This window comes from Biomphalaria glabrata, chromosome 9 (genome assembly GCF_947242115.1).
Source record: "Biomphalaria glabrata chromosome 9, xgBioGlab47.1, whole genome shotgun sequence".
NCBI classification, from domain to species: Eukaryota; Metazoa; Mollusca; class Gastropoda; family Planorbidae; genus Biomphalaria; species Biomphalaria glabrata.
In genome coordinates, this window is record NC_074719.1 from 30,205,341 (window position 1) to 30,217,385 (window position 12,045).

The 12,045-nt window shown below is 32.6% G+C and overlaps 1 protein-coding gene across 7 annotated transcripts in view; it reads right to left on the reverse strand.

The window, feature by feature from the left end:
- Positions 1-12,045, reverse strand: part of LOC106080124 (ER degradation-enhancing alpha-mannosidase-like protein 3) — a 98,634-nt gene that overhangs the window by 18,840 nt on the left and 67,749 nt on the right. For all 7 annotated transcript variants that reach the window (XM_056041641.1, XM_056041639.1, XM_056041642.1 and 4 more), the window contains 5 exons: positions 10,433-10,538; positions 10,238-10,335; positions 4,940-5,065; positions 4,149-4,232; positions 339-422 (listed from right to left, as the gene is read on the reverse strand). In XM_056041641.1, coding sequence (XP_055897616.1) covers positions 339-422; positions 4,149-4,232; positions 4,940-5,065; positions 10,238-10,335; positions 10,433-10,538 — 498 coding nt within the window. The remainder of the gene's footprint in view (positions 1-338; positions 423-4,148; positions 4,233-4,939; positions 5,066-10,237; positions 10,336-10,432; positions 10,539-12,045) is intronic.

A 12,045-nucleotide genomic window follows, 5' to 3' on the forward strand; every position in this document is an offset into this window, starting at 1 on the left:
AGAAGCAGTCAAAAAAAGTGATGGGAAGAAAACACCAATGAATGGCTGGGTCTATCACAGCTAGAGATGAATCCTGGCAAAAGACAGAGAAAAATGGAGAGAGACTATTGACAGATCATTTGTTCAAATAGGTGAAAGTGAAAATGATATTCTGTTCTCTAAAAAGATATTCTTGATTAAAAAATAAAAAAAAAATATTTTGAGATCATACACTTTGATTTAATTTAAGTTGTCAAAAAATAGAAAATATCAAAAGCATAAATTTTATTTGCACTGAGCTTTTGTTGTTGTTATTTACTGTTGAAAAAAAAAAAGAACCTAGTAGGTTCAAATGTTACCTTATATAAAAAATAAGTTGATTCCAAAAACTCAGGTCTTAATGGATGCTGTCCCCAATGAACACGAAAATCAGTGGTAAAAGCCTGAATGGAATAAAAGAATAATAAAAAAAAAAGGGTCATGATCATGGATAATGTTGGTAAAGATCTCACACACTGTGAGGTTTTAACACTGTAATTTTGACCCCAGAAGTTCTGATGTTAAGTCAGAAAACAAAACTTTTATTATCACTTTTTTTTTTTTTATTATCTCAGTCTATCACTGTATTTAATCAAACTTGTATGCACTAAGTTGTCACTTGATATAATACAAGACCTAAAAAAAAAGACTTCAGTTGTAAATGATCATTTAAAAAAATAAATATAGAGATGATGATCAAGAGATATACATACACAAATACTTGTCACCTGAACACTAACTTCACTTCTTCAACTACACAGGAAATCATTCAATACCCCCTAGACCTTATAATGACTAAAGGTGATATTCTTCTTTGTCATTGTCTTAGAGTTGACTCTTGGAACTCTAGACCTATGAAATCTTGTATCTATCTGCTTTTTTGAATAAGCTTCTATCTGGGAAAGATCCAAGCAGATGTAAATTATTACATCCATATTACTAATGGCTCATATCCCAGGAACCTTGGATTAGATGTGAGACCAAAGGCCAAGCACACATATATAAACAATACAAAAATGGAATTACAATTCTGATGTTTAGAGGCTAACATGTATATATAAATATATATATACACACATGTTAGCTTCTAAACATCAGAATTGTAATTCCATTTTGTATGCACTCATTATAAAACAGCTCAGCATTTTAAGGGTTAAAATTAAATTTTGGGACTAAGTTTCTTATAATGCTATTGTATGAGTCTTAAGTCAAAAGAAACAACATTTCTGACTTTATTCTTTCTCCTCTTACATTACAGGATACGGCTGCATGCTGGACTAAGACATTTCTTTATGAACATGAGTTAGTTTGAACAAATCAATAGGAATACGTGTAGACTACATATGCACATAATATTATGTAGATTTTAATATCCTTTGCAACAAAAAGAAAAGATATATACAGGGCTTTCCACACATAAAACATGTGGCTGGTGAGACCTATGTGAGCTCGGAATGTTCGGCTGCACACTGGGCAGATTTGCTTTGCTTTTGTTCTTTGGTGCTTCTCTTCTGCCAGCGCTGTTCTCTTTTCCTCAGCAACTTTTGCGCCAGTTTTCACATGATGCTCTGTCCTGTGCTTCTGTCTCCCAGGTGGCTGGGTTTATGCTGAATGCTTTAATAGAAGCTTTGAGGGTGTCCCTAAAGCATTTTCTTTGTCCGCCTTGTGAGCACTTTCCTTCTCTTAATTGGCCGATTGGCCATACATGAGTCATTTAGGAATGTGCAGTCTTCCATTCTGCAGACGTGTCCTGCCCATCACAGCTGGTACTGCATCAGGATTGTGTGGATGCTTTGCAGATCCGCTCTTCGAAGGACTTCAGTATCTGGTATTTTTTCTTGCCATTTGACATTCAGTATTTTTCTTAGACATGTCATGTGGAAGTTGCTGGTGAATTATTGCAATGTGTTTAAACTTTGAAGTCTACTGTCCCGTACCAAAATACAGGAAATGGTCATAACACAGCTTCTCTACTCCTTACTTGCACACACTGGTGGGGCCCTATGTTAAATGGATTGCGCTCGGCTCAGTCAGGGTAGAGATAAGGATAATAAGTGAAACTTAAAAATTTGTATTAGAAAATAAATTAGTCTTTGCATTCCATTTTTACTAAATGAAAGCTGACATTGCCGTTTTTTTTTTTAATGCGCGTAGGATTGGCGTTTACCATATTGATTGACACTCCAAAATGACAATTTTGTCTATTTTAGGGACATTTTTTATGAGTTTTCAGGAGATTTCAATAATTTTAGGAGATTGCCAGATTGTTAGTATATTTTGCAATTTCAGGAGATTTCCGGGAGCTCCTTGAAAATAAGGAGACCACGGGAACCCCCACGGGAACCCTGTTAAAAGTTACAATGGTTTAATTTAAGAATTTACACCTAGAATTAGAGCGGAGCTTATGAAAGTTTGGGGCCCACTGCGGTCTCATAGGTTGCAGTGGCCTAAAGCCGGCCCTGATGATATTGAGCTCGCGGTCAACAAATTTTCATTCTGCTGCCTCCTCTTTTGGTTTAACCATAGACCTCTGTAAAAAAGTCATGTTCCAGAAGTCACCCAATAAAATCTACTCAGCCCCAAAGGTCAACGTGAATAGGCATCCCTTAACGTGGTAGACAACTTCACATATCTGGGAACCATAGTATCAAATGACGCATTGCTTTAAAGGGAGGTTGATATGTGATCAGGGTTAGTAGTGCTTTTGGAGGCCTCCAAGCAAGAGTGTGGCAAAATAAATCGTTCCGTCTGCCTAAAAAATCAGTGTCTACCAAGCAGTGGTTCTCTTTACATCTCTATGTGGATCTTAGACATGGGTACTTGACAGAAAGCAACTAAGACTTCTTGAACGCTTTCACCAAAGATATTTGCACACCATCATGGACATACGGTGGCAAGACCGCACTACAAACAGTGATGTTCTAGTGAACGCCGGTATGAACTTCCTGACAGTCACGCTGGGCGGGGCACATATCCCGTATGGGGCTCTAACATCTGCCAAAGGCTTTTAAGTGAGCTTAAAGGTGTTCGGCATAACAGAGGTGCTCGAAGGGAAACTCTTTCTTTACAATACTGTAATAACTTAAGTGAGGCAACTCAACGAGGACATAGACGTTTATTTACATTGAGACATGACAAACACAAAGGGGCATCTGCCTTGAACACAGCATCTCCATATTGGCTCTCTCTTGGGCGGAAATCGTTAGTCTCTGCATGTCAACATCCTGTTCTAGTCTGGTTACTAGAAGTGCGCATCTCTGCACTAGCCTGGACGGTGGTGCGCATGGCAAAGTCATAACAATACTAATGCGATGTTTTTAAGTCTCTAAGGAAAAAAAGCGCCATTTTTTTGTTACAAAGTGTATGTTTTATCCAATAACGTAGAGATTTTGTATTACTTGATGTTTCGTACTAAAGCCATAATTGATATATGAATTGCAAAATTAAATTCTGAACGTAATCATTTGAGAAGTTACACTGCAAAGACTTTCTACCAAGCCAATAATCGCAAAAGATTCAATGTGAGATTTGTTTTTCGAGACTACAGGGAGACTTTCTATTCGAATCGCGATGTATGGCATGTACGATGTCATTTAGAACTAAAAGAACACAAAAGCAACACTTCAGATTGGTAGTCCTCTATCAGATCGCTCATTTTCGTCATAAAAAATTAAGTTCGGGTAAATATTTTTCGTTAATAGATTATTCCTCCGAGCGAGGCTCGGTCACCTGGTACTAGGAACATTAAGCAGAACCTTTTTAGTGCTCTGTATTTGTGTTAGCCTAAGTTTGACACTTCATACCTTCATCAGTGACAAATGTTGCAATATTTCTAGTTTAAAGGCAAAGGCTGGGATTTTGTAACAAAGTAAATGCTACACTCTTCCTTGATACATTGACTTAGTATTCTAAGGGCATTTTTCCTCCAATCCATTTTGGGATAAAATAGGAAAATGTAAATTTTACGTTAAACATTTATTTTAAAGTTTAGGTTTATATTATAATCATTTTCTATCAAAATAAAATATACACTGCTTAATTATGATAAGCCATTTCATTTTTAAAAATAAAGCTAAAATTATAAGAAAAAATCAAAATATTAGCATTTAATAATATTTAAAAATGCCAACCTCTGGTAGGAAATTATGTCTCTGTATGATTTGATATAGCATCTCGTGAGTTTCTACTGCAGGTCCTATATCTCCGACCAGAACCTGTGCACCAAGAGATTAAGTTAATAATTAGAAATAAATTTTAAAAATAAATAAAAATATTTAACCCTGTATTATCCTCAATTATTCCTATTTATTAGAAATTTTAGTCTGATGCTCCTTCTGAAATGGCAATGCTTTTTTCAGTTTATGGTGATTATTAGAAATCCCATAAGAAAAGATAAATCAATAGAATGTTGCTGTTGTTTTATAAAATTATTTTGTATAGCCTTTCTTTCAAGCTTATAGCAAGCTCTGTCCTCTTTAGTTCAATTTCTTTTGTGGACATCTGGAAGGAGATGGTATCTGAGAGAAGGTGGATTTAGATGTGATGTTTTAATTATGATAGCTTGTGCAAGGAGGAAAGGATAGTTATTAATCCCAGACCAATGTTTTCATTCTCAAAGTGCAACCAGTAGCCCAGGTGATTTTTCTTTGTTGCAATGTTGGTTAAAAAAAAATACAAGTGAAAATGTAGTAAATAACAAATTTAATAAATGGCTTTAAGATTGTGAAATTATAGTGTCCTTAAAGTGCAAAATAAAGAGCTAATATATAATTAATTACACAAACTTTAGGTATAATATTTTGTATGCTTGTTTTTATAAGTATTATTATTCTAAAAACATGCATTACAGTGGTTTTTACATTCGACCCCAAACCTCTTCAGTTGGTCAAGATGATGAAAAATTGTGAAATTCTTTTAATACCTGTAATCCTGGCCAAAATGCCAAAAGAGCATCCATGAAATTTTTAGCAGCACTTGTTGGTTTATGCATAAGAACATCAACTAATAATGGTCCTTGACTAATGTAACGCTTCACAGCTTCATAATGCTAGAAAAAAAAAATAATGCAGAAGAATTCAGACTTGTTACAATTATATGTGCTAAGATTGTTGTTCCATGCTCTTAATTTGGCATACACATTTACGGGTTGATCTTGTTTAGAATGTATAAATTAGGTTTGGACACAGGATGGCTTAATAGACATTTCGTCTTTTATAGATATGTCAGACCTTAATAGAAAATCAGATTAAGTTTAGTGGTACCATAAGCAAGCTTTTTTTTTTTCAATTTTGTTTTTTGTGCCCCTGAAAAGGGAAATGCATGTGGAGTTGTGGTTCTTTTATCGAGTGTCTCCCCAGGTGGTATATAGGGGAATGGCCACCAAATATTGTAGGTTCTAATGTAATCAAATATCCAGGCTGGATGAAAACTTTTAAAAAGGAATGAGCAGAAGAAGCTCATTAGTCATGTACAACTTTTTATGTACATGAGAAAATGCCGCTAAGAGAAAACTGGTCTTGGAAAGGAGATGGTTGCCACTATAACTTATTAAGCCATTGAAAACCATGCCAGATTGGATGACGCCTGGAAAAAAAAAACACTGTGCTTCCTGCTGAAGTGTTGCTGAGGGCTTTGGAAGCAAAAAGTATGTCACTGAAACACATCTTAAAACAATAGAGTTACATAACATGAGCACAACATGAAATGTGCAAACTCTTTATTCTTTTATCAAACTAAAGGAACTCACACATCCTATCAGGGACCCAAAAGCGAAGCAAAAATTGCGCTTTTTACAAAATTGTGTAAAATTTTAAAAGTTTTAGGCGTTTTTCACCCTACAAAAGTATAAACATTCGATTACAGTAGAAATGGTACCGTTAGAAAGGTTATTTTAAGCCATTTAATAATATATATAACGTTTTCCCCTATGGTTACAAAATAAGAGTAATAATTTTTTATGCGTAACATCACCGCACAGAATAATCGTGCTAGCGGCTGTGGTCGTTTTATACCATGTATGTTTCTTCATAAAATGGGGCGCATGCCAACAAATGTATATTTTTGTTAAACATGTGTAATTTATAGAAAAATGAATGAGCTTTACAATGGTACCGATAACTAATTGATTAACATTGTTTTTTTATAAATAAACTTTAAAAAAAAAATTAGGATAGATTTTCGATAAAAACATGTACTTGTTTAGTTAATTGAAAAGCTAGTCCATTTTTCTTTAAGAGTCTGTAAATTTTATTTTAAAAACAAGCGCTGACATGCTATCCATAGCGATTTCGCCTGTGTGCGCAGAGTGGAAGAATGAGCGAAAATGCTCCTTAGCAACACATGAGTCATTATAGAAAAATGCTTTTAATTAAATTTATAACGTATAATCTGTAAGAAAAATGTATAAGATGGGTCAATAAGATGTTGAAAATTAGATATGTTTTGTTTTTTTCATTTTCTATTATTCTAAATTTTTTAAAATAATTGATATCGCTACGTTAATGAAATGTTAATGTGTGACAAATCTGTAAGTATTTTTTGTTTCTAAGGGGTCATGTCTTTGAAAGTAAACCCAATTTTTCAAAAAACATATTATGTAAAAGTGATTGATACAAATTAAAGAGGAAGATTTACAGTTTATAAAAAACTAATGTTTCAATGGGTTTAATTAATAATTATAAGTGTAATAAATGTATAGAATGTCATCACATATTGGCTTTATTCCTTGCTAATATCAACAAAACTCAGCATCTAGTGGTTCTATCAAAATCTAGAGTAGATCTGGTATTTTAACTCTAGATCTACATTATTTTTTTTTATATATACAAAATAGTTAACTGCAACACTCATAATCAACGATACCATCGATGATTTGACCTCATTAAATTAAATTAATGTTTAATTTTTAAAACTTTACTTTATGTTATATAGAATTAAGAATTAAAATGTATTATTATTTAATCTTTGGTGATTTTGTAGATATATTATGATTAAGCTTCAAATAGCTTTGTTATTTGTGATCAGGAAATTTTTATTTGGTATAGAATTAAAAGGGAATAGCATAACAACTTTGGAGTGTATTCATATTTTTATATTTAATTTATTTAAATATACTTTGAAGGAGCTACTTTTGGTTAATAATTTATGAATTTTAGACAAACTTCATGCTATATTTCAAGTTCATGCAACCCTATATCAGTGTAAATTTGCTACTTTCAATGTTGATAGAACATCCAAAGATAAAGTAATTGATGAAAGATATATGTGAGTGATGTTTCTATGGTATAATTCAGTAGCCTGAGGAATTACAGTTTATCTTTTATATTTTCATACAGACTTCTTTGTTTAGACAGTAAATGTGTCCAAAAAAGAGTGTTTAAAGAGTTGAGCTTTATTTAAAAGAAATTACTTACTGGTCATTCAGTTTGCAGAGATAAAAAAAAAGCCTTGTTTTTCTACACAAAAAGAGATTTCTGATTTTCAGTTTATCAAATCAGCTTATAGATTCAAAAGAAATAATACAATAGCATTAAGTTAAATGGCTTTGTAGATCATTATGTCTACAAATCTATGGATTGTATGCCTTTTTTTACTACTATAAGTTTGCAATACACTTACAGAAGTCTCTATAAATAAATGTATGTCATTCATTATTATAATGGAAGAGGTGTAAATTATCTAAAATATGGTGTAGTGTTTATAGTTATTGCTATATTCTTGCCATATTTTTAGCTCATTAAAGTTTAACTTACTTTAGAGTTTTTATAAACAATTGCATGTTATTTTATATGTACAGCAAAATATTGAAAAAAAAAATTAGTTATAGTAATTTATTCTTGTAGATCTATAAATCCCCCGCATTTTGACATATATTACATGCATGTAGCATATATAGTTTTTGTGTTACGAATTTTTGAAAATGCATATTTTTTGTGTTTTTACCTCCCTGTTTGAAATATGCTAAAAATGATAAAATGCAACATTCGGTACAATTAAAAAAAAATTCAAAACATTTTTTGACAAGTTTGAAAAAAATTAAGCATGTTCTCTGTGTGTACATGCATGATTTTAGTAAGTTTCTTCTCCAGGAGTCGTATAATTTCTCCTTAAATGTCCTTCAAAAACACGGGTATGGAATGGAAGATCAAAAAATCAGAGTTTTTAAAAATGTGTAACTTTTTAAAAATATTTGAGCTATAGGCATAAATTTGGTATCCTCAGTCTTAGAATCGCGAGTTCTATCCAAATAAATAAATAAAAAAGCACAGGACCATTTAGAAAAATCGGTTTTGGGTCCCTAATCCTATACTCTTAAGCCAGCAATTCTTTTATGTATGCTAATTATCGTTAATATTGTATTCTGAATTTTTACAGAAAACAAATTCCTAACACCAAAGTATGGTATTAAAAATCTCTCCACAAGGTCATGGTACAATTAATTTTTATGCTAGACCATCCCAAAAATTTACTTAAAGGGAAACTCCGATGGTTTTGACAATTTTTGATATGTGTTTTGATTTATAGATAATGAATATATTATTCTTTTTTTTTTTTTATTTGCAAGAATAACTTAGTAATTAATGTTTTTGAGACATAATTTTTCTGCGCATCCAAAACAGTCAGATTTTCACTGAATTTCTGTGTGACGTCACGAGTGTGCACTCAAATCCTATAGATAGGGGGGCGAAAAAAAAAAAATTTTGATAAAAAAAATTTTCGTTAGTACATCATTAAAATACTTTAAAAGAAATTTCTAATGGTGTATAAATTATGACTGTATGTTTGACCGTAAGAAAATTATGATTTTTTTTGTGCCGTTTTGACCTAACATTGGTTGACATGGAAAAAGTGATGAGAGAGCTTGACGCTGGCTAAGCCGGCGAGACACACCCCCACGGTCAAAAGTTAAAAAGTTGGAGTTGAGTTTCGTAGACGATAGATCTACTTATAAAATAAGAAATTTAATAGTAGATCAAGTATTCGTAGTAAATTTCTAGCTCACAAATTCTGATTCATTTATATTTATGAACTTCAGTTGTTTAAAATGTCTCAGTAGTATCATTAATTGAATTCTTTGGCCTGGAAATCCAATGTATTGTTGGTACTGCACCTGGTATTAACTTCAATTTTTTTTCAAATCCCATTTCCACAGCAATGAAGTTGCTGAAACAGCTTCTCTCAAAATGGTTTGAGCATAAACAGGAATTAGCTAATGCCTTTGTAAAATATTTGCTCTTCAGGCGAATAAATTTTCCCCATTTTCCCTTTAAAACTTCATATCTTGGAAACAAATGAAAAGAGACACTAATTTCTGTATCAGCATACTTGCTGATTTTATCTTTGTGATTGGAACTACTGCAACAAGCTGAAGAACAATATTTAATTTTCTTCAAGTAGAAATAGAGGTTTATATCTAGAATATTATTTATAAACAATGACCGATTATAAATCAACGTGGAGACTAGATCTAGCTGTGAAGCGTAACAATAAATGTGATCCGATAGGTCTAGATCTAGACTAGAGAGTTTATCGGTTATATAGGTCTAGATCTATATTTAGCCAGCACCCTTGTGACGTCACGTTTTTAAAAACTAAAAACATTTCGTAGAACCCCGTTTTTTGGAGGGCGTGGAGAATTTTCTGTCTAATTTATTAAATATAAAATTTTCCGAGCATTTAAATAAAAAATGATATAATGTTTACTATTACAACTTTTTACGCAGAATTTAAATATGTCAATAACTAAAATTTGAAAAACTATCGGAGTTTCCCTTTAATGGTATCAGATTATTCCAGGATATATATTATATATTGCTATATACATATATATATATATAAATTATTGTGATGTTTTGCAATGTTCAATAGAATTAGTCTTTTTTTCTGATCTTAAGGTGATGGACAGACAGACAAGATGCATAAAAGAAAGCAGCTTTATCCTGATAAAAATTATTTAAATGAAATGCTATAAAAATTCGGTGCACCAATGTCTAGGAACCCTCATCAACTCTCTTGTGTTAGTAAGACATTATTTTAGTCTAACTAGGCGAGAGTTGAAGAGAAAGATGACTTATTAATGAGCTACTGGTCAGTTTGAAGAAAAGAAAAATGTTTTTTATTTCTATATAACAAAACACATATGTACCTAAGAAAAGAATATTCAAATTTAAAAAAATAAATAAATAAGGGTAATGGCAAGTAATAGAATAAAAAGACTTACTTTGTTGAATCTATTAAGATAAGTGTCATCTCCAAGCAAAACATATGTCTTTAGAACATATTCATAATAGGAATCAATGCCTGCTCCAACACCACTTTCTATTTAGAATAAAACAGGGTAAAATATATCATACCAGTATTTAATGGCGAAAGAATTTTCTTAAATACACATATAAAATGAACAAAGAATAATTACCACGACGAACCCAGTCACCATTATGTATATTGATAACCATTCCCATGAGATTATTACTTCGATGTCTTTGGGACCATAAATAATCCATAGCTTTACGACTCTTTTCCTAAAAGGAAATAAAAAATATATTTGTTTTTGTATCAATTTAAAACAACATAAGTTCCAAGCCTTGAGCTTGTTTACAATATAAACTTCAACTATGTCTAGAACAAGCTTAGAAAATTCTATGACCTCATAGCAAGGATAATGTCAGGTTTTGATTGTTTAATTTCAATCATGATTAAAAAATATAATTATCATTGTTTAATTAAAAATTATCCTTCCAGATGCAATTAAGGGAGAAGGAAGAAAAGGTCGTCCAAAGAAAAGCTGGCTTACTACATATAGAATGAACCGGCCTCTCTCTTGATATGCAGCCAAGAACAGCTGCTGATCAGGAAAAGTGGAAGGATTTAATTACACAAACTATCACAGCAACCTTATGATGGGATAGATGATAATGATTTAAATCTCAAATCTTTGCTATATTCATAATGGAGCTATTTTGTATTCATGCAACAACAAAGAATCCTCTAGAATTATCATACCAACTGAAGAACTTCAAAATACAGCACAACACATTAATATCTGGAGTTATGGCACAATTAGGGATTAGTCATTTCTTTCATATATAGGGGAAGTTTTGACTTAAAGACAATGACGCGACTAGTAAAGACTAGATCAGGATTTGAGGAAGAATAGCGAAATGTAAACAGAATACTTCTGAAGGCTTTGGAGAGAGGCAGTTTTTATGGACGCAAAGATTTAGCTTGATGACATTCGACGTTCCCTTAGTTATTATTTAACTTCTTATTCAAATTCCCTATCAGCGTCAACTAACTTATATTGTTGGTCTTTCACCTGTACTGGTGTTGATTTCATTATTTGAGTGTTACCTCCGTTTGACATCTGCATTAGACACAGTATGGAAGCGCCTAACACTAGTCTGATGAAAGGAGGCACATTTCAAATCTTTAGTGACATATAGTCAATACATTTTTACTAGTAAAGTCTAAAATTAGATTTTCTATATCTATTATTTTATTCTGGTATTCCAAGTCCACAATGCAATTAAATCATTATGGAAGAATCAAACAAAACTCTTGCTACAAAAAATCACCAATAGACAACTCAAAATAAACAGTCTAAATTAACGAATGTTACGAATCTCACTATCCAGGCTCTCTGCAAACTGCACCATACAACACCAACTTAAAGAACTTGACAACTCAGGGCTCCAAAGTAATGTAACACTTTAATGGTTGAATAAATAACAGCCAATACTGTACTATTGGCAGCACGTAACACAAGACTGTACAAATATCTCTTCGATAACACAGTACCGCCGTATCAACTCATGCACTGGCCTCTCTGTCTCGTTCCGAGCACTGGGTTCAACAGTTCAGGACTGACTTCACAGACTAGGCTCGTTGTGTCGGACTCGATCGCAGACCAAGATCAAGACGCCAGTCGTCTCAACTGTACTTGACAGTACTCCGCACTGAACCTTCGTAATGCTCCATGCAGAACCACGCCGCTGAACTGTGCTGTAGTCGACCGGACTGTAGTGAACC